General features: G+C 45.0%; 1 protein-coding gene across 4 annotated transcripts in view; it reads left to right on the forward strand.

The window, feature by feature from the left end:
- Window positions 1-24,353, forward strand: part of Dpp6 (dipeptidyl peptidase like 6) — an 846,101-nt gene that overhangs the window by 516,434 nt on the left and 305,314 nt on the right. For all 4 annotated transcript variants that reach the window (XM_051152206.1, XM_051152208.1, XM_051152205.1 and 1 more), the window contains exon 2: window positions 15,295-15,409. In XM_051152206.1, the coding sequence (XP_051008163.1) occupies window positions 15,295-15,409 (115 nt within the window). The remainder of the gene's footprint in view (window positions 1-15,294; window positions 15,410-24,353) is intronic.

The following is a 24,353-nucleotide window of genomic DNA, read 5'->3' on the forward strand; positions in this document are numbered from 1 at the left end:
TCATTTTCTCTTCAACATGCCGGTATACAACCAAAAGCCATTGATAGTATCTACCAAGCTTTATGCTGATACCTCCTATAATGAGAAAAGCCAGAAATGGACAAAGCCAGCACCACAGTGAGCTCCTCCCTCTCCACCGTGGCCTCTTCTTTGAATTGCTTGATGGCCTCTGTTTTCAGCACTCTGTTCATGGGAGGGAATTGATTGTCACTTCCTTTCCCACCAGTGTTGACGGTGTGAAAAGATGCTTACATTTCTCCAAAGAGACTTTAAAAGTAATATTCTGCACTGTCCTGTTTCATCCTGAGACATCCATGAAGGTGGGGACCCCAGATATGCCACAGGCAAGAACTGTTCATATCCAGCAGGTAGAGACCAAGTCACATCTGCATCTCTTGAACAGGCTAGAGCTTTGTTCCACGAAGAGAGGGAGATGCCCAGTGAAGACCTGATAGGTGGCCCAGGAGATAGCTCAGTGGGGGAGTACTTGCCTTGGAAATATGAGGACGTGAGCTCACTCTCCCTGATCCCATGCAAAAAGAGATAGGCACAGCGGTGTGTAAAGAAATAGGGACAGGAGAACCCCTAAGGATCCCTGTGAGAGACACTGTCATGTGTGTGTGTGTGAGTGTGTGTGTACTATATATGTGCACATGTGTATATATGTGTGTACGTATATAGTATATATACACATATATAAGTATATATGTCATATATATGACACATATACATATATACATATGACATATATGTGACAATGACTAAGGAAAAACATCTAAGGCTGTTCCATGGCCTTCACATGCATGCAAATACACATGCATGTGCACCTGTACATGCATGTGCATGCACACAGGAGAAATAAAGCCCAATAGCTGGTGGATTCATTACCTCCTGCCACTGGGACTGTTTCTAAACAGACATTTGTTTGCCTACACTCTGAAGCTGACAGGTCTGAGGTGGGCTTCCTTGAGATCAATTCAAGGCGTGCAGGTTTAGTTCTGTATAGAGACTCTCAGGAAATCTGCTTGCTCATCTTTCCCACTACTAGAGGTGGGGCCATTTCAGAGCCAGCAATGGTCAGATTTGTCTTTGGAAAACCCCTTGCTTCTGCAAACAGCCAAAACCTCTGTGGCTTCATTGGTCCTATGAAAAACCCAGGTTAATTTTCTATTTTGAGGCCTGCTGGCTAGGAATGTTCACTTCATGTGCCCCTTGATCTTCTTCTTCATGAAGAACCATGGATTTCCAGGTTCTGGGAGTTAGGATGGAGGCATCTCTGTGAAACAGTGACCCGCCTATCACAGCTAACTAACACTTACTCCAGTGAAGAGATGCAGGAATCCACATAGGTTTTTCTATGCTGACTCCAGTTAAAAAGAAACCCTCGCCGCAAGCTCTGAACTTCAATCATGACATAAATCAGTAAGGTATTTATATAATGAGAGCTACTTAAGGAAATAGGATGATAGATGTCACTTTATCACTGCATGACATCACTGTATGAGGATGGAGGGGAGGAGAGAAAAGGAATCTGTGTTCTGTATGAATGGAAAGCCATGTCTCTGATCTCCAAGTCCCATTTTAAGGCCCATGTTGGTCCAAGGTGAAGGTCACAGAGAGCAGTGACAGCATCTTCCTTGGTTGGTTTTTATCCTAGATGCTCTTGGAGCCTGGTGAGAATTTAGAGTTCATCATTTCCCCATTATGTAATTAAATACAGATGAGTTTCCTGCAAAGTGCCAGAGGGATGGCTTATGCTCTCTGAAAAATGTGGGTGTGACAACCAGAGATAGCTTCTTTCTGCCTTGGAAATGAGCTGCTGACACTCATCAGGGTGGGCTCAGGGTCTCTCCTGAAAAGGAGATGGATTCTAACTGACATCATAGTCCACCTTAGGATCCTTCTAGAAAGAGATTCCAACTGTTTTCCTGTCCAGGGAAACGCCCTAAAACACTAGAAACAAAAACACCCTTGCAGTAGCTTCTGGCCCACTAAGGAACTGGAAATAATGCAATATAGTCATCCCAGACAAGTATCTGTAAGCAAAGGTAGGGAGTGCAGCGCTGAGCAGTCACGCACACACACATACATGCACGCACGTGCGCGCGCGCACGCGCACACACACACACACATGAGCTTGCCCCAGGTGTATGCTTCAGATGGTATGCCCTAGAATGCTGCAAAAACCCGGTGTTTGTCTCTGCATGGCCCAGGGTGAATCAACACATTCAGGAATGTGGAGTGTGGCATCTCAGGGCCCCCAGGGCTCTCTTCTCGTTCTTTTACTCATAGGTTAGTTTGTGGAGAATGGCAGAAATTTTAAACTGGGTGGCAGTGTTTGAATGTCATGGCACTAAGAGAAAAATTTACATTGAAGATTTCAGAATTAGACATGAGTCTCTTGCTACTGTAGGTACATGGAATGTAGTGTACTCTGACTAACTTGGCTTCCACATTATCTTGCCAATATCATCACAATAATTGTCCAGTTCCTCTAAATACAAGATTGACGACAGGAGGGTGCAGCCTTATAAATTTTATCTTATCTTTTTCTTATAACCCTAAATGGCAGATGGAAATCCCTTTTGCTTCCTTTTTACTTTAACATTTTATTCATCGAGAACTACATATAATGTACTTTGACCATATTCACCACCAGTCCCCCCCTCAACTCCTTCTTGTATGGGGGTCCCTGTAGGCATGTGCACATAGAGACCCAAGGTTTCAGTCAGCAGCCTTCCTCAGCCATTCTTCCACCTTATTCATTGAGAAAGAGTCTCTTAATTGAACCCAGAGTTCATCCACATGGCTAGTCTGTCTGTCTGGCCAGCTTGCTCCAGGCATCCATTGCTACCTTCCGAAGTGAGGGTGGAATTGAAAGCAGACTGCCATGCTCACCTGACATTTATGTGGCCTCGGGGGATCTAATTGCTGGTCCTCTTGCCTATGAACAAGTGCTCTAACCACTGAACATCCCCAGTGACTGGAAGGTTAACTCACATTTCTGCCATGCTATGTGCACCTCATTTTTCAGGTGACTTATACATGAATGCATCCTGACTTCAACCATAAGTTGTTCAGTTAAGGGGCCCTTTCTGGACATTCCTGTAACCATGGTAGGGTCATATTACAGTGACCTTCATACACCAGAATTTCTTGGCAAGCCAGAAATATCTAACTTTTGGGGAACGGGGTTTCAAGACAGACTCTCTCTGTGTAGCCTTAGCTATCCTGGACTTTTTGTAGACCAGGCTGTGCTCAAACTCACAGAGATCCATCTGCCCCTGCCTCCCACATGCTAGGATTAAGGGCATGCACCACCACGATCAGCTTAAATGTCTAACCCTTTTAAGACTTGCTTGTAAAGAGCTAAATTACACTGCCTTGCCCAAGAGCAAAGCACGAATTGTCTCATAAGGTAGGCCTTAGGCAGGAGTGGCATGTAAGTTTAGAGTCAGTAGCTGTGACTTCTCGTTTAAATTATCATATCTTGAGGTCCATATTAATACCATAGTGATTCATGCCGTTGAAAAGAGACCAAGATGAATGGAAATGTCAGTGTTCCTAAGTCTGAAAAAAAATGCAGGTGGACCTGCCATATGAAAGCACATGCTAGAAATCTGGCATAACTTCTGCTGAGAGATTTTGGTTGAAATTTGACCAGCCAATGTGCTCAGGTGGTCCAGCATCAGCATCTGATTCTATAAAGTATCTTCTTAGGGAGCAGTCACATGGCATAATCCTGTCTTGTAATACATCAAGGAACTTTTGGTAGCAAGAAGCATCTAGATGCCACACTGTCATAATAAGATATGGGGCTGCACAAAGACAACTTGAGAGACAGGAAATTGTCATTGTTGGATATGTAGAGATATGTGAGCTTCTGTCCGAGAGATGACACTATTGGTATAGGGTTCAGGAGTTTATCCCAAGTGTGGAGATGCACCTGAAATAATTGGCTTCTATTGTTGCAATGAAATACCATGACCAAAATGCAAATTGTGGAGGAAAGAGTTTACTTGGCCTACACTTCCATATTGCTATTCATCTTTGAATGAAGTCAGGACAGGAACCCGAACAGGGTAGGAACCTGGAGGAAGGAACTAATTCAGAGGCCATGGAGGGTGCTGTTTGCTGGCTTGCTTCCCATGGCTTGCTCAGCTTGCTTTCTTATAAAACCCAGGACCATCAACCAAGGATGGCACTGCCCACAGTGGGCTAGGCCCTCCCCCATTGATCACTAATTGAGAAAATGCCTTGGAGCTGGGACTCATGAAGGCATTTCCTCAACTGAGGCTCCTTCCTTTCTGATGACTCTAGCTTGTGTCAAGTTGACACAAAACCAGCCAGTACACTGGGTGATGGGAGAAAAAGGGCGTAGTAGACTTGGATGACAATGACTGCAATAGCTGGGGGAGTCAGGATTGCTATGAATCATCAGGACCAGGTCATGAGTTCAGACCTGGTGCTTACAATGGTGGCCATGACTCAGTGCAGTCTGGCTGGCTCTGTGCTTGCTGGACCACTGGCATCCTTCCTGATGTTATGAAGTGGAGCCATGGATGACCAGACACTGCCACCAAGTCATGTGGCTGTTTCTACCCTTTCCTGGCCCTGGACTCAGTGTCTGAGTTTCTTGCCTTGGGATCCCGACTGTCGGTCTTTTGGGATGATAGCATCTGCCACCTCTAGCCTTGGGCCATTTGGAACTAGACTGTAACTAAGGTGCCTCATCTGTGTTATTTGAATGCAGGCAGCACGGTGACACTGTGTTGGCTTAATAATGCAGGATTACTGTGAAGGCTCAGAGCAGAAATCTGCTCACGGTCACAGTCCCTTTACCATCCCAATCACCCAGCTGGTAGAGTAGTCTAGGAAAGCTTGTCCTCAGTCATGGAGCCTGGAAGCCTGTGGTCAGGCCTGGGCAGCTCTTCAGAGACTTCTCTTGGCCTGTAGGTCTTTGTCTTCTCTATTGTTCTCATACGATTCACAGCAGGTGGCAGAGTCTTACCTCTCCCCTTATAAGGGACTATTCTCATATAAGAAGGCACTGCCCTGGCTGGGCGTGGTGGCGCACACCTTTAATCCTAGCCTTCTGGGAGGCAGAGGCAGGTGGATCGCTGTGAATTCAAAGCCAATCTGGTCTCCAAAGCAAGTGTGTGAGAGCAGGGATACCTGGCATGAGTCGTACAGAGCAGGTAGGATATGGCCATGCCTTGCCAGGATGTTTGAAAGAAGCTAGTGCCCAAGACATATATCCAGGAGAGGGGAGTATTCTGAGAAGATTTTCCAAGAGTCCTGTTCTGAGCCTACTGGGAATACCGTGCCCTCCTCTAAGATGAATTGTTCTCCAGAGCTGGCTGATCACACCACAGGAGCCATCCCATACCCACACAGCATGCCTTTCCATGCTCCTCTTTCCCTTCCCTCTTGCCCTGTAGGCCTCTGTGGAAGCTGCCCAGATCTGAAGAGACCACAGAGAAACATTCCAAGCTACACAGCCAAGAAACTCATCCTCAAATAGCCTTCATCACCAGGAGCAAATGCCCGGCTCCATTTGTCTTTGTTTTTAACTGGCTGCCTTGAGACGGATCCTAAGCACCTCCTTCTGCTGGTGTCTGCCAATCATGTGGGACCATCTCCAGCTGCCCCTGCTTGGTTCTGTAATTCCAGGCCAGGCCCATCTGCTCCTGGACCTATGCCACAGCAAGGCTAGCAAGGCAAAGCTAGAAACTAGGTCCTGACAAGACCAGGTCCTTGGCTTCTCAGCCTTCCTCTTCTCTTGGAATAAAAGCACAGGGATGGCAAGTCTGTGTCCTGAATAAATCAGTGTGACATCCGTGTCATCCCAAGAAGCAGGCCAAATGATAGTCAGTGTGATGTTCTCCTGAGCTTAGTCAAAGACAACATCAAATCAGGCACTTCAATTCTAAGTGACCAAATTCTAAAAAGTTCCGAGGACTCAGTTGGCAGGTATTCTAAAAATTGTCTGATTCTCTTGAAGATTGCTTATATACTGTTACTGTTTAATTTTTTTGACTAAAAATTTTCAATGAGTATAAAAAATAATGTTTCTCTCTGACGTTTTATACGTGTTTATAATTGTCTTTTCTCCTGTCTACCCATCACCTTTATGTTGGTGCCCTCCCACCTCCTAAATGATGTACATACTAAAATGCAGATTCACACATCAAAGAGAGCATGTACTATTTGTGTTTGCTTTATTTTCCAGTCGCCGTCCTTTACTCCTCACTTCAGATTCCTCTTTCCCCCAATTGATTCCCTTTATACTTCTATGGTGCCTTGAATGAGTTTGGCCCCCATAGACTCGTGGGTTTAAGTGCTTGGCCATAGGGAGTGTCACTGTTAGGAGGTTGAAATAAGTATGTCACAGTTGGGGCAGGCTGTGAGGTCTTCTATGCTCAAGCTACACCCTGTGTGGCACATAGTCTCCTTCTGCTGCCTTTGAACAAAGATGTAGACCTCTCAGCACCATGTCTGCCTTTATGCTCCTGTGTCTCCTGCCATGATGATAATGGACCAAACCTCTGAATTATAAACCAGGCTCAATTAAATGCTTTCCTTATGAGAGTTGCCATGATCATAGTGACTCTTCACAGCAATAAAACTCTAAACAAAGACAACTTCCATTTATTTTTCTTTCTTCAGCTGAAATTTTTATTACTTCTATGAGAATTTCTTAGAATATATTTTAGTCATAATCCTTCTCTTAGCCAGCTCTTCCTACACTGGCAACTGTGTGTCATTTAAAAAATATACATCAAGTACAATTTGCACTGCTCATGTATTCCGGGGTATGGGGCCTACCACTGGAGTGTGGCTGCTGTCACAACTGCCGAGTCCATATGTGCAACTGTTGCATACGGAAGACACCATTTCTGTATAGTTTTTCATCACCTCTGGCTCTAACAATCTTTTTGTCCGTTCTTCCATGATAATCCCTGAGATTTAGGAGGAGGGGTGTCATATAAATCTCCCATTTAGGAATGAGCACCACACAGTCTCTTACTCTATGGCATTTGACCATTCATGGGTGTCTCTGTCAATCGCCATCTACTGAGGAAGGAAGCTTCTTTGATGAATGACGAGAGATGCATTACTCTCATGTATAATGAAAAGTCACTAGGAATCTGTTTAATACTATGTCCATTTAGCAAAATGGTAGTAGTGGGTTCTCCCTTACAGCATATTAAGTATCTAGGCACAGATTCCTGGCCCTGATAAGGATGCCAGGTATGGGCTTCATCTTGTGGAGTAGGCTTTAGATCCAATTATAACATGGCTGGTAACTCCCATATCATTCATCCCACTATTGCACCAGTTAATGTATTGTACAGTCTGCTTGTTATCACAGTTCACAGGATGCATAGCTGGGTAAGACTGGTGACAAATTTCCTTTCATTGAAGTGTGCATAGGAACTCCCATCACTATAAAGGTTAGCCAGTAGGCATGAAGCTTCCAAGTCGGTACTGGGAAGAAAGTATCTGCATTTCTTCATGTGCTATGATTCAAGTAATTCTGCAGACGAGAGCAAGCATGACATTCATCTTCCTGGACTTTTTCTAAACTTGATGATCTCCAGCTTCATGCATGCCATTTCATTCTAGAACACAATGTTCTTCCACCGGGCAGTAACTGTTGAGGTCATTGTCACTTGTCTGGTGGCCTCAGTCATAGCTACTCAACTCAAGCCCTTGTAACCTTCAGTCCTTTGAAGCCTGTAGAATGATGTTTTCCCCAACCTCACGGCCTGGAATGCATGGCCAGCACAGGACACTGGGAGTGCCTTCCAGAGTGGTGTTCTCCTTCCTTCACCCTACCTGTGGCTTAAGATGAAAGCCCACATCCCCATGTCTTCCTTCAGCCAGGAAGAATGTGTCTTGGGGCCTCTTCTGTCCCGGTGAGTGGCTCTGCAGCAGCTATAGCATACGCTAGTTTTGTTATTGTTGTTGCTGCTGCTGCTGCTGCTGCAACCTTCATTTTATGAGAGGCACATATCTAGTCATATAGGCTCCCACATGAGACACTGGTTTATAAAGCTTATATTTTCTGAACTATGTGGAATTCTAGAGTGGGCCTCTCTTGTGAGTACTGAGACAAGTGTGTCACTCATTCTTATATGGTTAAAAAAAAAAAAGCATACTAGTGGGAAGGGTGTCCTGGAAAAAGTGTCCCAGGGAAGTGTGTCCCAAGGAAGGGTGTCCTGGGGCTGTAGTGTTGTAAAGCCAGGCAAGGGTTTGGCTGGGCACTAGTGCCCTGAACCTGACAGCCAGAATCTTGTTTCTGTAAACTTGTCTGACTATGGTAGGGTGGGTTTTGCTTTGAAAGATCACCATAACACACTTTTACTTTCCTGCATTTGTGAGGGGCTGGGCAGTGGAGATTTATGCCACCCTAACAACAGTGTGTCCCTCTGTCAACATCTGTAAGTGTCATCTGAGAACACGACATGCTGAGTGACTGGTCGCAGCACAAGAACCTCAGTTCAGACATAGTCTTATGGATCCCACATGGACACCCAGCAGCTTCTCACATCACGGCCATTGCCTTATTTTGAAACGTATTTGAGACTTTCTAAATCCCATATCTAGTAGTATCAGTTGGTCCACTCTGCCCTAGTGAATATGTAATTATCATTTCTCTTGTCCGAAACCTTTGGATTATCCGAAGATACTATACATGAAACCGTTAATTATGCTGCACTCAGATCCAGATAAGTACACTAGTTACCACAGCCCTTTCTTATAGGTCCAAATCTCTAACAAAATAATCAGTGTTTGCCCCACTTTAGCCTCTAGCAAGTTCCTTTCATCTGCTCTGCAGCGTCCGAGGTCAAGCAGAGGCTCCAGCTCTTTCTTTCATGTTGTAGATGCTCTGCTGATGCCCAGGCCTCAGTGCCCTTAAAATATCTTAAGCTGCTTTTGATTCTTAAAAAGCTACTTTATACACGGCAGCAAAAAAAGGTGTCCTCAGGCTTGCTAAAGCTGAATGAAGACATTGGGTCATTAAAACACAAACAAACAAACAAACAGAAAAGCAAAACATTTTCAGATTGGCAGAGAGAGCTGAAGTAAACACGAGCAGTCTGGAGTGAGCTTAAGAAATAATCCCCACACAGGCAGCTTCCGGCTAATTTCAATTTAGCTTCTTGATGTGTAGACTTTTTCCTTGTTTCAAGGTAGACATTATTTGAAAATACACCACATAAATAGCTACTATTAAAAGGCCTACCTCTTCCCTCCATTGTCTCCTGCCCCTCACCTCCCCCTTCCCTCCTCTTCTGACTCTCTTCCCTCCATCCTCTCCTGACCCCACCCCTTTCCACATTCCTTTTAAAATACTTTTTGTCTTTGGTTCCTCTCCTGGGTCTGATGTCCCCATTTCTCTTGGTTCTCTTTCTTCTCCCATGTCCTCATTTCTCCTCCTTTGTCCCGAGCTGATGGCCTGTGCCACAGCCTGGCACTTGACAGGGCACCAGAGTGCTCCTGCTCTCTGACCTGTGGAGGACCCATCACTTAAATGGCAGGATGAATTGCTCTTGGGATTGTATGTGGTACAGCTTCTCTGGCCCGGGCCTATCCTTTGAAAGTGCTTAGTTGATTCTGTGTCTGTCTCCATGACTACAGCACACAGAGAGGAGTTCATTGCAGCATTGATTCCTGCATGTTGATGCAGAGTAGGAGTGGGAGGCATGTGGAGAAGACAGAGAAGCAAAGAGAGGAAGGACTGATGGAAATTATACCGATTCCTGGTGTTTCTGCAAATAAAAGCCCAGGCTTGCTCCTCAGTTCCCCTTGGGAGATGGATCTGTGTGCAGCCTCCTCATCAGCTGTGTGAGGCCAGCATCATGTAGACATGGTCTTGCTTACCTAGGTCTGTCCTGCACCTAGTTATTATCTATGTTGTGCTTTAACACTAGCTTAGGAGCCACCAATGAGGAAGAGGAAAGCAATGAGCCAGTGAAAGAGCAATGGGGCCAGGCATCACACAGGCTCCCAGCAGATTCGTGATGGATACGTGTCAGTCATCTGCTCTCCAAATATGGAAAGGCAATGATCAGGAGGCCATTTTTCTACCCAAGATGGATGCATCATTGATTTTATAATTTGTTGCCACCTTCCACTTATAGTAAATGGCCTGTGATCCATAAAAGAAATTTATGTCCAAGCTTTTCAGAGGGAATAAATATTCGGAAGAAAATACATCCAGACAATAGAACAGAGCCATGTAATCGGAGAGCCAACACTCCCATTTGTGTTGTTTACTTTCTTCTAATCATTTTTATCGTTACCCCAAGAATATGCTGCCCATTAAGGCTTTATTCCACGTTGGCCAAGTATTTCCCACATTACCGTGTGGGAAAAACGCAGCTTGTTCAGCCCATCTCTCTTTGATGTCAATAAACAAAGTGAATCATTAGCTGATGCCCAACTTCTAGAAGTTACTGAGGATGGCTTAAGAATTCCCCCATGAGCTTCCCCTTGAGATTTGGGTGAAAAGAGATGCAGAAGAATAGCTGAGAGGCTGGCATTGGCTGGTGCTTCACCTGGTCACCATGTCCAGTCACACCCAATACCTAGTACATGCCCAGTGCAGCGCATGCGTGTTCCTGCTTGGGAAAAATGCCTCGCTCTTCCTTATCTTCATTAATTTCATGACATAGTACTTAGTAACTGGTTATTTCCCTTGAAGTTATATGTTCTAGGCTCACCCACACTGGGCATGCAGCTGTGAGCTGTTATTTAGTTGCAGGGGGTTGCACTGTATACCGTGGAATAAACCACTGTGGTAGATAAACAAACCAGCAGCACCTTCCCCCAGGTCCACAAGATGTCAGCATCCAAATTCCAGAACCCATGACTGTGAAGACTATTGGTTGCATGGTAGAGGTGAATTAAGGCTGCTAATATAATTAAGATATTAAAAGCATTTCAAGAGCTGGGGAGATGGCTCAGGGTTTAAAACATTTGCCGGGCAAGCGTGAGGACTAGAGTTTGGATCCCCAGGACCCATGTAAACGTTGGGTGTGCATGGCAGGCCACCTATAATCCCAGCCTCAGAAGGTGGAAACAAGAGCTCCAGAAGACTAGCCGTGTTTCTGAGCTCTGGGTTTCATTGAGCAGCCCTGCCTCGGTGAATAAAGTGGAAATGTAATGGAGGATGATTCCTGATACCAGTCTCTGGCTTCCATATGCATGGGCACACACATGCACACCCACCCATGCATGCACACATATGTATATTACGCCCACCCATATGCATACATACTTAAAAATGGAAAAAAGCCATATCACATTATATCCCTGTGTCTAATAATTTTCCTCTGCTAAATGACTTTCTTGTTTTAGTATCTCTTAATTAGTTGACAAAATAATAGGTTTCCTTGGGGGAATTTTCACACATACTTAGTTTTAATAGGTCTCCTCCCATCCACTCCTCTCCTCAATTCTTCCCCTTTCCCCACCCCAGCGTCCTCACTTGTACCCTTCTGCTCTCAGTGTTCCCCTTTCCAATTTCATGCCACACGTGCTGCATGTCTTTCTAGTGCTTGGATGGTGTTAAACAGCTGTTTGCTGTGGATCTGCTTAGAGCCCTTCCCTGCCAGCTATAGGCTGAAACCACTGTACTTTCTTCTTGGGTAAGTGGATACCCAACGTCAGAATGGTTGGGAGCAGCTGGATCTCCTGTGTGCCATGCATTATCAGCTCTGGGTCTTGCTTTGCTTCTGCTCAAAACTGCCCACGGCAGTTATACATGAGACACCAGGGACAGCAGGACTCTGGAGGGTCTGAGGTTGCTAGACACCACCACATTTTTCCTGAAAAGAGTAACTGCCTATAGGTAGATTGCTGGTTTTTCCAAAGAATATTATTTTTAAAAATTGGCATAATGGTTAGCTAAAAATCTAAGCCAGTAGCTAGGTATTGTGGCACACACTTTTAATCCTAGCACTTGGGAGGCAGAGACAAGCAGATCTCTATGAGTTCAAGGCCAGCCTGGTCTATATAATGAGTTTCAGGACAGCTGGGGCTGTGTAGAGAGACCCTGTCTCAAAAATAAAGTAAAATAAAACAATTCTAAACCAAGTGAGCAGTTGCATCTCTCACCAGTTTTCAAAAAGGAGGGCTGATCTGTAGGTGCCTCTAGACTGGAACTTGTGTGTACCACTGCTGGACTTTAATTTCTTCTATGGACTTCCACAGAGTATTTTACAAGGTGATCTCCTGGTGTGGTGTGGTGTAGATTTTCTTCTGAGAATTTCAGGTTATACAGCCATTGCTTGGCAGGGTCTAAGGAACTTAAAGCATTGCATCAAAGTGGATCCAAGTCAGCTGGCGTGCCAGAAGGAAGAACATATGGCTAGGCTTGATCTCCCCCTCTTTTTTTGAAAACAGATATTTACCCACATAATATATCCTGATTATGATTCCTTCCCTCTACTTATCCAGTTCTCTCCTCCCATCAAGATCCATTCCCTTTCTGTCTCCCATTAGAAAACCAACAGGCTTCTAAGGGTTAATAATAAACTTTTATATAATAATATATATATATATTAAGATAAAACAAAAACTACCACTTCAAAGTTGAACAAACAGAAGGAAAAGAGCCCAAGAGAAGGCACTAGAATCAGAGACCCTCTTGTTCACACACTTAGGAGTCCCATAAAAACACTAAAGTGGAAGCCAGGCACGGTGGTGTACCCCTTTAATCCCAACACTTGGGAGGCAGAGGCAGGTGGATCACTGTGAGGTTGAGACCAGCCTGGTCTACAAAGTGAGTCCAGGACAGCCAAGGCGACATGGAGAAACCTTGCATCAAAAACAAAAAAGAAACAAACAACAACAAAATGCCACTAAGCTGGAAGCCATAATATATACATAGGGACCTGGTAGAGACCCAGGCGAGCCCTGTGCACGCTGTTTCAGTCTCTGTGCGTTCATTTGCACACTGATCGTATTCATTTGGTGCACTGATCGTATTCATTTGGTGCACTTTGTCTTCTTCGTTTCCTCCGTCCGTCCCACCCCCACCCCCACCCAGTCTTCCAAAGTGGAGCTAGTTAACCGAAAGAAAGTCTGACTGATCAACTGAGATTTTACACTGGGCAGGACTTTGTGTTTACACACACACACACACACACACACACACACACACACACACACACACGTCTCCCTGAATTGCTTGTTCACTTGCTTTCACTAGTACTTCATAGCTACTCATACTCACAACTAGCAAAGCCACACAAAAGTATCTATGAAACACACGGCCACAGTTATTGGGGGGGGGGGGGGAACCTGAGTGTGAGGGGTTGCCTGCTGGGTTGTATCAGGCATGGCCCTACAGCAAGATGGGCTACCTCACTGGCAGCCAGAGAGCTGCTGACACATGACTATCCTCCTCAAACATTTAAAACTATTAGTTGCCTAATCTTGGTTTTGTTTTGTTTTGTTTTGTTTTCTATTTGGGGAGCCAGAGTCCTGTAGCCTCCGCATGCTTCTAAAACACCGCTAATAGAGGGGATTGGAAGAGGGATTATTATAAAAGAACGAGACTTGATTGCACTTCCTACTTTCCTGGTGAGAGGGCCATCTGGTTGACCCCTCTGCTTTCATTAACAAATAAATAAATAAAACATGGAACCAGCCACTGTCCCATCGTGACTAGCAAGTTCTACCCATGCCACCACTGTAGTTTCTGCTGTACGCCTGCCACCTCTTGTGTCACAGCTCCCAATATCTTAGTCTTCTATTGCAGAGATGTCTTTGTTTGCTGGAGTTCATCTCCTCTTACCTCTGCTGGGTATCACACGTGCTGTCCTTTAGCTAAATGAACCAAGTATGCTATAGGTGTGTGTCTGAAACATTCATAGCTGTCTGCAGCTTGATGAATGCTGGACTCAGAAGGCTGTAACCTGCCCCATCCTCCTGGCAAAGTTCCCCAGTTGGAACTTAGAGTGTGATGGCAAAAATCTTCCCTTTGTTCACGCACTTATGAGTTCACTTATGGTTGTACATGAGATATCGCTGCTTTATTTAGTAGCGGTGATAAATAGCAAAGCAACAGCTGATCTCCTGACATTTTCTTATATTATAGCCATGACTGGATATCATATTATGGATATGTCTGGGCTAATCAGTTGTTGTCTGTTATATTGATTTGTAACCACTTTTATACCTTCTCATGAGCATGTGATCATAGATGAAGATGTATTTATGTATTGTATGTACTTTAGAGACAATCTCTCTCCTACCTCAATTTGGCTTGGTTAGCATGGGTTGAAATGATAGACACTATAATAAGCAATATTCCTGGGTCAATAGCTATATTGAGGTCATGTTCTTTGTTTCTGTATAGAGTTTTCTATAGAATTAATGATAATTATTACTATTTAGTTGTTATGTGTACTTGTTATTAGATATTAATAATGCCCCATTTGTTTTTCAAGGAATCCCAGTGAGAACCATCAATGATATGATATCCCTAATCTTATAGGAAATAAGAGTTTAGTCTCATTATGCCATGAGCCTGTTGAGTGTCTAGATTTGCTCATCTGTTCACATCCTTTAGTGATATTTCTGGATATCCCTCCAACCTTCCACCCACCCATGGAGGGTGCTGAGAGACTAGGATAGGTGTGTGACCCAGGGAAGTGAGACTCTAGAAATGCTGGAGCTTGCTCACAGAGCTGTAGAAGGAATACCAGGCTCACTGTAGTATGTGCTAACTACTGTTCAAGCATGGTGGTTACTCATCAAAGTTAGTAGTGCGGACATAAAGAAAGAAAGGGAGAAGAGAAGACTGGGGTTGGCATTGTTCATCACACTTGAGTGAGTTCCCATGGAGACCCCAGGGGCTTTGACAAAGAGAGTCTTGAGGCCACCCTGTGTGACAATCTAGTTCATGAGGATATTTTACAAGGGGGCTATTCTTCTAAACATACCATAATGTCAGGTTCATTGTGGAGACACAGTCTTCCTGACATGAGGAGGGACATAGCAGGTCCTCGGGGTGCTGCAGGAAGGTCTAGAGAGGAGCTGGTGACAGTCTGAAAGTTGGCAGAGGCTTCTGCCACTGCCCTGTGTTGTGAACGAAATGACAGCTGTTGGTTTGGCCTGTCTGCCTTGTCGTGACCACTGAGTTATTGTTGTCTCTTTTTCTGTGTGTGTGCATGTGCGTGCGTGTGCGTGTGTGTGCGTGTGTGTGTTGAGCTGGTTCGTCCTGTCTGCCTCATTGCACTCACTAAGTTCTCTTTCTTTCTGTGGTTGTTTTAGGAGCTGGTGGGGAGCAACCCTCCACAGAGAAACTGGAAAGGAATCGCCATTGCCCTGCTCGTCATCCTTGTCATCTGCTCCTTGATCGTCACCTCAGTCATACTGCTCACACCAGGTATAGATGCTTCTCAGAAACCGAGGCACTAACACATTAGAACAAGGAGTTTTACTATGAGCTGTTTTCTATGTAGCTGTTGACCATATGGTTTATATTTACAAGGTTCTGGTTCACATTACGCAACCGCAGAAGATAGTTTGTTTTTAATAAAAGTGAGTCGGTCTTGTATGCTTCAAATTGTTATATAATGGTTGACTAGATAGACATAGCATAGATTAAAATTTACTGTTGCTTATTCATTTTGAAATTAAAGGTAGTGGCATGAGAAATACTTTAATATACCCCATGGTATTCCTGGGTGTTATAGCAAGGATGAATTAAGAAAATATTCAAGCAACACACAGCGGCCTGTGAACCAAGGAGAAATTATTCATTAAGTAACACTGATGGAGCCAGAGGCAAAATTCTCTCAGGTGAGAGGACGCATACCAGCATCCACAGCTGTGCCCACTGAGTTCACCTGCATCACCTGTGTTTGTAGACTAAGGTCACAAAGGTTTCTGCCTGTGGTTTTGTAAGAATTTTAACAGTCTTAGTCTTTGTGTTTAGATCCTTGATCCACATTGAATATGTTTTGTGTAGCGGGGTAAGGTAAGGAACTGCCGTCATTCTCTGGTGTGTGATCATGCAATTGCACCAGCATCGTTGGTTGAATATTCCATCCCCATTGCATAGTCCCAGCCCCTTTATGGCTGTGTGGGCTGAGTTCAAAACTCTCTGTTTGAATCCACTGGTATACGTGTGTGCAGATGTACCCACACCACAGCATATTAACAACTGGTTTGTGCTGTTTTAAAATTATGAGGTCTATGCCTTCTAAATGCTTGCTCTTCACATGGCTTTGATTTCCTCACATTGGCATGACAACTCAAAACAGACACCATAGTGTTGGTCTAGGGGCTGGAATCTAGATGGGTGACAGGGAAGGCTCTGCAGCTGGATTGGGAAGGACAGATACTTGTTTTGTGAGAGCTGCTGCTGAGGAGGTGCAGCGGGGACCACAGCAACAGCAAGAACTTCCTCTGGCTCCAGAGAGCATGGGGCTGCCTCTGATTTCCCTTCAGCAGAGCTGTGCTTTGGTAATAAATGACTTTACAGTTTGGGGTCCCAAGCTTAGACTTAGAATGGGATGATGGCTTTCAGAGATTTTCTGCCTACTGTGATGTTTGGCCAAGTCCACCTACCCCAGAATCAAGGGCTTTAATGAGCACTACTCAAGGGTGGATGGAGATGGCTGATAGCACCAGGGCATTCATTACATGGGGTGATGAATATCCCCAGGTATGAAAGTGACTTCTGGAACCTTCCTATCAGCCAACCCTGATGGAACGTGACATCACTTTCATTCCACGGGAGCAACCCCAGGGCAGTCCCCACTACCCCCAGTAGAGAACACAGTCCCTGCAAAGGTTCTGTCTGAAGGTGACACCAGCTGTCAGGGCGGGATGCTGTAAGCAGCAGCTGGGGCCTTGGGTGAGTCTCAGAATCCCAGGGAGGCTTTGAGAGGGGCAGCTTCCTTTACCCTTCTGTTGAACTAAGCTTATGGTTGAACCTTGTCTTTGAGACATCCATAAGTGGTGTCTGTTTCTGTGGGTTGTGATGGTGAGGAACTCTGTCCTGGGCTTGAGGGGACTAGGCAGACTGAATGCTTCCCACAGAGGTTGTGCTGTGGCCCTCTTGGCATGGCCTTCCTGTGTTTCCTTTCCTGGAGCAAAGTAGAAACCTTTGTTTTGGCACTCAGTTGTGCCAGGTGGTCTACCCATTCTGCCCTGGAGTGTCCCCAGATCCCCTCAGATGCAGAAGATCCTCACAAGAGCCCACAAAGCAAAGCTTCCCCACCATCCAACATTAACAACCCCATTAGGAGCTGCGACCGCTGTGCTAAGCACTGAGCAAATGTAGAAAATGCCATTATATCTGGTCTTCTGTGAACTAAAAGCAAGGAGGCAAGGTGCCCCAGGTATCACTGTCAATAAGCAAAAATGAAACCAGAGAGAATGGTGGAACTGAGATCTGCGGGGCTGAACCCAGGGTACACAGGAGGAAGAAGACTACAGTGCACAGTCCTCATAAGAGTGGCCATACCTGGGGACATATGCATGCAGTCTTAGGCACAGCCCCATGGTATTACCCCTGCCTCTACCCCAGTATTGCCTTCATTTTGATGGACTTAGTAAAAATTTCTGTAGTGAATATTTTCCAGGTGTTCATGGATTCTGACCTCAAGTCCTGGAACCTCTGAGACTACAGTATGCTCACCCCACACTCAGCTCTGCACTCGTTTGCTTTGGTCTGCACCACTTCTCAGTGCTCACAACCCAGCTCCAACTTGGCAAGCAAGGATCTGGTGGGAGAGCATGCTCTGGGGCTGTGGGGTTCTGGAAGATTCTCTCAGTGATTCTGACAGGCAAGGTGCCTTGCTCTGTGGTGCAGGCTGATAATCACCAATGAGTCACTATCCACATCTCTCTGAAGGGTCTTGAAGGGAACATGGCCTTTCTGGATGTCACGTATTTCTCCCTTGCTAGGCCATGATCTTCCAATTTTTTGTTCTGAATAATAGATTCAGAGTCAACATTTTAGTTTTCTGATATTAACTACAGTTCATTTACAGTAGGTCACACATGGCTGGTGTGTGCCATTCAGGGCAGCTGTAATTCCTGCATTCTGATGAGATTAACTACAATGATCTGCGCCTTAAGGGCTCCAAAGGCTTCAGTTTTAGTTGCATTAGAATGTTCAATAACTTTGCCTTACATGGACTTGTGACCAGAGTTGGGCAGTACAAAGTGCTAAGCATAGTCCATAGAAACATAATAAGAAAACCACCGACTCTGAGGACCACATTGAGACTGCCTTCAAGGCCAGGCTCTGCTCATTTCCAGAAGTAAAGATAAACTAATGTCTGGTGGTGGTAACATAATACACAGGCTGCTTGTGTTGGAATGTCACCACAGTTCTATTGATGTGATGTGTATGACGAAATTGTCTTGACTGAGAAATTACATTCTGGTTCATCCTTACCACTGAGAAAATATGGACCCTTTGGAGACATGAGGAAGCCCAGGAGATCACCCTGCACTGTCTAGCATGCATGTTGTGCAGAGATACCCTGGCTTGGAAAATAGGGAGGACCCCAGTGAGGGCTCTGATGGATGTGGGAACAGGAAAGGAGAGACATGGACACCAGGTGTGAGTTCAGATATTGGACTCTGATTCCTCCACTGTCTATACAGAGGTTTCCATCCATTTCTAGAATCTGACAAATACTTTATGTCATCCTATCCCTGGGAGGAGAGAGGTTGGTGGACAGAAACACAGCCTGGGCATTTCTGAATGTCTGTGGACCACGCACTAACCTGGACTCGCAAGTAATTCTTCAGTAACAGGTCCCTGATGGCAAGCACCAGGAGATCAAAAAGTAAAGAAGATAGGAAAGTTTGGAGTTACAAGGTCTTGCTCAAACTATGCCTTATGCCAAACAAATTTGTTAAGAAGTACAGCATCATATACAGGGGGAGGAAATCCCCCTCAGGAACAGTCATAGGGGAGGGGAATAATGGGAAAATGGGAGGGAGGGAAGAATGGGAGGATACAAGGGATGGGATAAACATTGAGATGTAACAAGAATAAATTAATAAAATTAAAAAAAAGAAGTACAGCATTGTATATACAGATTTCAGAGGAAAATGGGATAGAGTCAGCAGAAAAATATCATACAATGGGACAAAGTCCGCAGGAGGCTAATAAAGCAAAGGAAGCACAGGGCATCCCAAGTGCATCGCAGACTCAGTGACCTTGGCACTGATCATCTCAGCCCTTGGGGAGGGGGGGGGGGGAGTTGGTTTCCCAGGATCCAATGGTGCAGCTCTCTGAAAGCTCCAGCCGGAGGCTGTTACTTGATCCACTAAGCATACTCCTGGCTTTACAGAAAGAACATTACTCAGCCTTCATATATCAGGGCTTCAGGGATTTGCCTGTCCCTCAACAATCTGCCATCATGGAGAGCCATTAACAAAAATATATGTGTGTTCAGTACCAGAATGGGTGCTAGCCTTGTCTAATTGAAGGTGTCTGTAGTGCTCCACAGTGCCAAGTCCTTGTTCTAGTTTGGTGGCTCTGGTCAGCCACAGCTGGCTTGTCTCTGCCCATCTCTACCTTCATCCTTAGCTCATTGGTCGAGGGCTACAGCAGCCTGATGTGCTACATGGCTCACACGAGAACTGAGGAGGGACACTCACCTTCTCCATCACAGAAGAAATGTCCCTGGGGCCAGACAGGAGGCAGATCATTTGATGATCCCGTGTCTCTTAGAAATTATGGCTGTTGTGGATACTGGGAATCTGGGCCTGTGGACTAAGAAGAAGAGAGGCAAGGGCTTCTGGGAATGTAGCCTTCCATGTTGACCACACAAGGAAAATCCCTAGATTTGAACCACCCAAGGACTGCGGTCTTCAAACCTGAACAGTGCATTCAAATGACTCTCACAATGGAAGCAGACATGATGGAGTTCTGGAGGAAACACTGGCTTATACGGCCACTAACCTCACAGTGAGCTACAGACTCCAGAGGACTAAGCAGTGGGTCCTTGGGAACATCTTTGTATCTTTCTTTTGACTTCCCCTCATTAACTCTAGAAGGATTGTGTGGTTTAGCTGGCTTATTTATGGAACCCTTGCACTAAAGGCCCATTTTCCTTTCAGATGACAAGACACACTTATTATTCATGTGCGTATTAAGGCCACGAGTCAAGGCAAACACAACTGTGTGTTTATTTGTAAAGGACACTTTTCAGGCCTTGCTCCATTATGCTCCAATTTTAAAGACACATAACCCATAGGAAGGAGTCAATCTTACTATGGTGCTCCCTGTTTTCTCCAGAGCCTGTCACCAAGAGAGCAGATTGGAAAGTTATAAACTAACACACATGCAGGGCCATGCACTCACTCCACCACGGCACTGGCTGATATATTGGGTAGTGGCTTAGTGAGCAGTCTGGCAGGGCAGTCACCAACACGAGTGTTTAGAAGTCTAGGTCAGTACCAGTTCAGGGTCAGACACATACAGATCTTTATGTAATGAAATCAGAGAACTGAAGAGAAATGGGCCATAATGAATCAGGCAGGTCAGGGGCCAGGGGAGGCTCCAGGCTGATATGGGGACTCTCCTTTTTTTTTTTTTTTTTTTTAATTTTTATTTATTTTTCTTTTTCTAAAATTTTTTAAAATTTTTTTATTGAAAAATAAAATAATTCATATTACATCTCATTTTCTATCCCATCCCATACATCCTCCCATTCCTCCCTCCCTCCCTCCCACTTTCACCCCAATCCACCTTCCCTATGACTGTGACCAAGAGGGACCTCCTCCCCCTGAATATGGTGCTAGGGTATCAAGTCCCTTCTTGGTAGTCCGCTATCCTTCCTCCAAGTGCCATTGGGCCTCCCCATCAAAGGGACCTGGCCAAATATGGGGCACCAGAGATCCTGTGAAAGTCAGTCCCCGGTCTCCACTTAACTGTGGAGAATGTTCTGTCCTTTGGTTAGATCTGGGTAGGGGTTTGATGATGGCTGCACGTTTTGTCCTTGGTTGGTGCCTTTGATCAAGCAGAACCCCTTGGCTCAGATCCACCCATCACAATGTTCCTCTTGTAGGTTTCTAGGACCCTCTGGATCCACCTACTTCCCTATCCCCTGTATTTTTCTCACCTAGAGTCTCACTAGAATATTCTCACCTCTATCCAACTTTCCTGGTAGGTGCTGATTTTCATGGGACCTGCCCCCTTGGGCTAGTGTCCAGCTATAAGTGAGTATATACCATTTGAGTCTCTCTGCTTCAGGGTTAGCTCACTCATTATGATCATTTCTAGTTCAATCCATTTCGGGAATTCCTTGTTTCTAATAGCTGAGTAGTATTCCATAGTGTATATGTACCACAGTTTCTTTATCCATTCTTCTACTGATGGACACTTAGGCTGTTTCCATGTTCTGGCGATTATGAATAAGGCTGCTATGAACATGGTTGAGCAAATTTTCTTGTTGTGTGCTGGAGCATCTTCTGGGTATATTTCAAGGAGTGGAATAGCTGGGTCTTGAGGAAACCCTATTCCCATTTTTCTTAGGTAGCACCAGATAGATTTCCAAAGTGGCTGTACTAATTTGCATTCCCACCAGCAATGAAGGAGTGTTCCTCTCTCTCCACATCCTCACCAGCATGTGTTGTCACGTGAATGTTTGATTTTAGCCATTCTGATGGGTGTAAGATGGAATCTCAGAGTTGTTTTGATTTGCATTTCTCTGATGACCAGAGATGTTGAACATTTCTTTAAGTGTTTCTCAGCCATTTGATATTCCTCTGTTGAGAATTCTCTGTTTAATTCTGAGCCCCATTTCTCAATTGGGTTATTTGGTTTGGTGGCATTTAATTTCTTGAGTTCTTTATAAAGTTTGGATATTAGACCTTTGTCAGATGCAGGGTTGGTGAAGATTAATTCCCAGTCTGTAGGCTGTCGCTTTGTTCTTTTGACAGTGTCTCCTGCCTTACAGAAGCTTCTCAGCCTCATGAGGTCCCATTTATTAATTGTTGTTCTTAAGGCCTGGGCTGTTGGTGTTCTGTTCAGGAAGTTGTCTCCTGTGCCAATGTGTTCCGGGCTCTTCCCCACTTTTACTTCTAACTGATTTAGTGTCTCTGGTTTTATATTGAGGTCTTTAATCCATTTGGACTTGAGCTTTGTGCATGGTGACAAGTATGGGTCCAATTGCATTTTTCTACATGTAGAAATCCAGTTAGACCAGCACCATTTGTTAAAGATGCTCTCCTTTTTCCATTGGATAGATTTGGCTTCTTTGTCAAAAATCAGGTGACTATATATGTGTGGATTCATATCTGGGTCTTCAATTCGATTCCATTGATCAACCAGCCTATTGCTGTGCCAGTACCACTCTTCTCTTTAGAAACAGAGCCATTGCCCTAAACCCCACTGGACCCAGCAGCTGTGCTTCTTCAAGAATCAAGAGTGAGCTTGAACTTGCTCATATCATGGATTCATGTCCCACAAGCACAGGGCCTCTCTGAAGGAGCCCTGTGGTAAAAATCACCAGGCTTGTTAGTTCATCATGTATGGAATTCAGATTTATTCAGTTCTCATTCCCACTTGTTTCTTCTTTCTCAGGTTTTTTTTCTTTAAATGTATTTATTTAATTTTATGTGGATGTGTGCGTGCCTGATTGTATGTATATAGCCATGTGCATGCAATGCCTGCAGATATTAGGAGAAGGTATCAGATCCCCTGAGGTTGGAATTACAGGTGATTGTGATCCACCTTGTAGGTGCTGGGAGTCGAACGTGGGTCCTCTGCAAGAGCACCAAGTGTTCTTAGCCTCTTAGTCATCTCTGAAGACCATGTGCTCAGATTCCTCACATTCTTCTGAGTTCAGCTTCAACAGATGGAATACACACACACACACACACACACACACACACACACACACACACACACTCCTAATGTCCTAGCTAGTTACAAGTGGAAGACATGAAGAGGTGGGTGTGGTAGGCTAGACACTGTCTTCACAGAGATCTTTACATCCAAATCCCTGGAGCATAGGGTGTTCAGTGGCAAAAGGGGAGGGTCTTTTCTGGTTATCTGAGGCATCTCAAGATGGGATTATTCTGAGCTAAGCCCCAGATTCTAAGCCTATGGACATACAGAGCTGGAAGAGACAGAAGAGGAGATATCCATATCCCCAGGAGGCAAGAGCAGGTATGATGCTTCAGTGGGTCCTGGATCTCTGGTAGGAAGTTGAAGACCAGAGCAGACATTTCGTCAGAGCTCCAGGGATGCAAGCCTGTGGCTGATGTAGCCCAGCGAGGCAGCCTCTGCCCCCATGATTGTGAGGAAATCGTATTCTGCCACCCCTCCCACCAGCAGCACTAGGCTGTGGTGCTTTGGTTTGCATGGTGACACGGATGTCTCTGCTTACTTCTCAAGCTCGGGAGAAGTCATATGAAGAGAGAGTTATGCAATCAGGGTGAGAAATGAACCCAACTGACCATGCCTTCCCTCCCATTGTTCCCACACAGTGCCACAGAAATAAAGCTCCGGCTCCTTCCTTGGCCTCCAGAGCATTCATTTTGGCTGGGACATTTGATTCTTGTTCATCTTTGCCACTGAGAAAAAAATAGAAATATGTTCAGCTTAATGTGATAGTTTTTCAGTTTTGAGAGGCAAAGACAAGCACTGATTTTTTTGTTTTTGCTTTTGTTTCTACTTTGTTGATATGTACTCCACAGTCAGAAGTTTCCATGCATCATGTTACTTAAATTCACAGGGATGCCAATTAAATAGAGATCAATCAATGGAGGCAGCAAAGTTCAGATTTAAAATGTACTTTCCATTGCGTTCTAGAGCCAAGGCTCCTCTCAGGGTACGTGTGGAGTACACTGCATGACACAGGGGTCTGGAGCTACTGGGTCTACTCTTGTCACCCCTGCTGACCCGTCTCTATTGGGAGCCCTGCATACCTGGGTCCTGCTGCTGCATACACTGGCCTTAGGAGGGCTGAGCTGACTGACTTGCATTGATGGATCATTTAGACACACACAGGCTAAGGCTCTACATTTAGGTGAGAACACAAGCTATGGCCACCGTGTGACTATGGTACTTAACTTCTCACTGCTGCTACAAATACATGACAAAAGCCACTTGAGAAAGATGTGGCTGGGAAGGCCTGAGGCGGAAGCATGAGGCAGCTGGTCAGGAAGCCACGAGAGACGAATGCTCAGACCAGTCTCCTCTTTATTCAGCCCAGGACTACAGCCCTCAATAATGGCACCCATACTTAGAACAGGTCTAACGTAGTCGAGGAACTCCCAGACATTGCCAGAGGCTTGTGTCCATGGCGATTTGACAAACAAGAGTCACCATCATGTGACTTTATTAACAC

This window comes from Acomys russatus, chromosome 10, assembly GCF_903995435.1.
Source record: "Acomys russatus chromosome 10, mAcoRus1.1, whole genome shotgun sequence".
Lineage (NCBI taxonomy): Eukaryota > Metazoa > Chordata > Mammalia > Rodentia > Muridae > Acomys > Acomys russatus.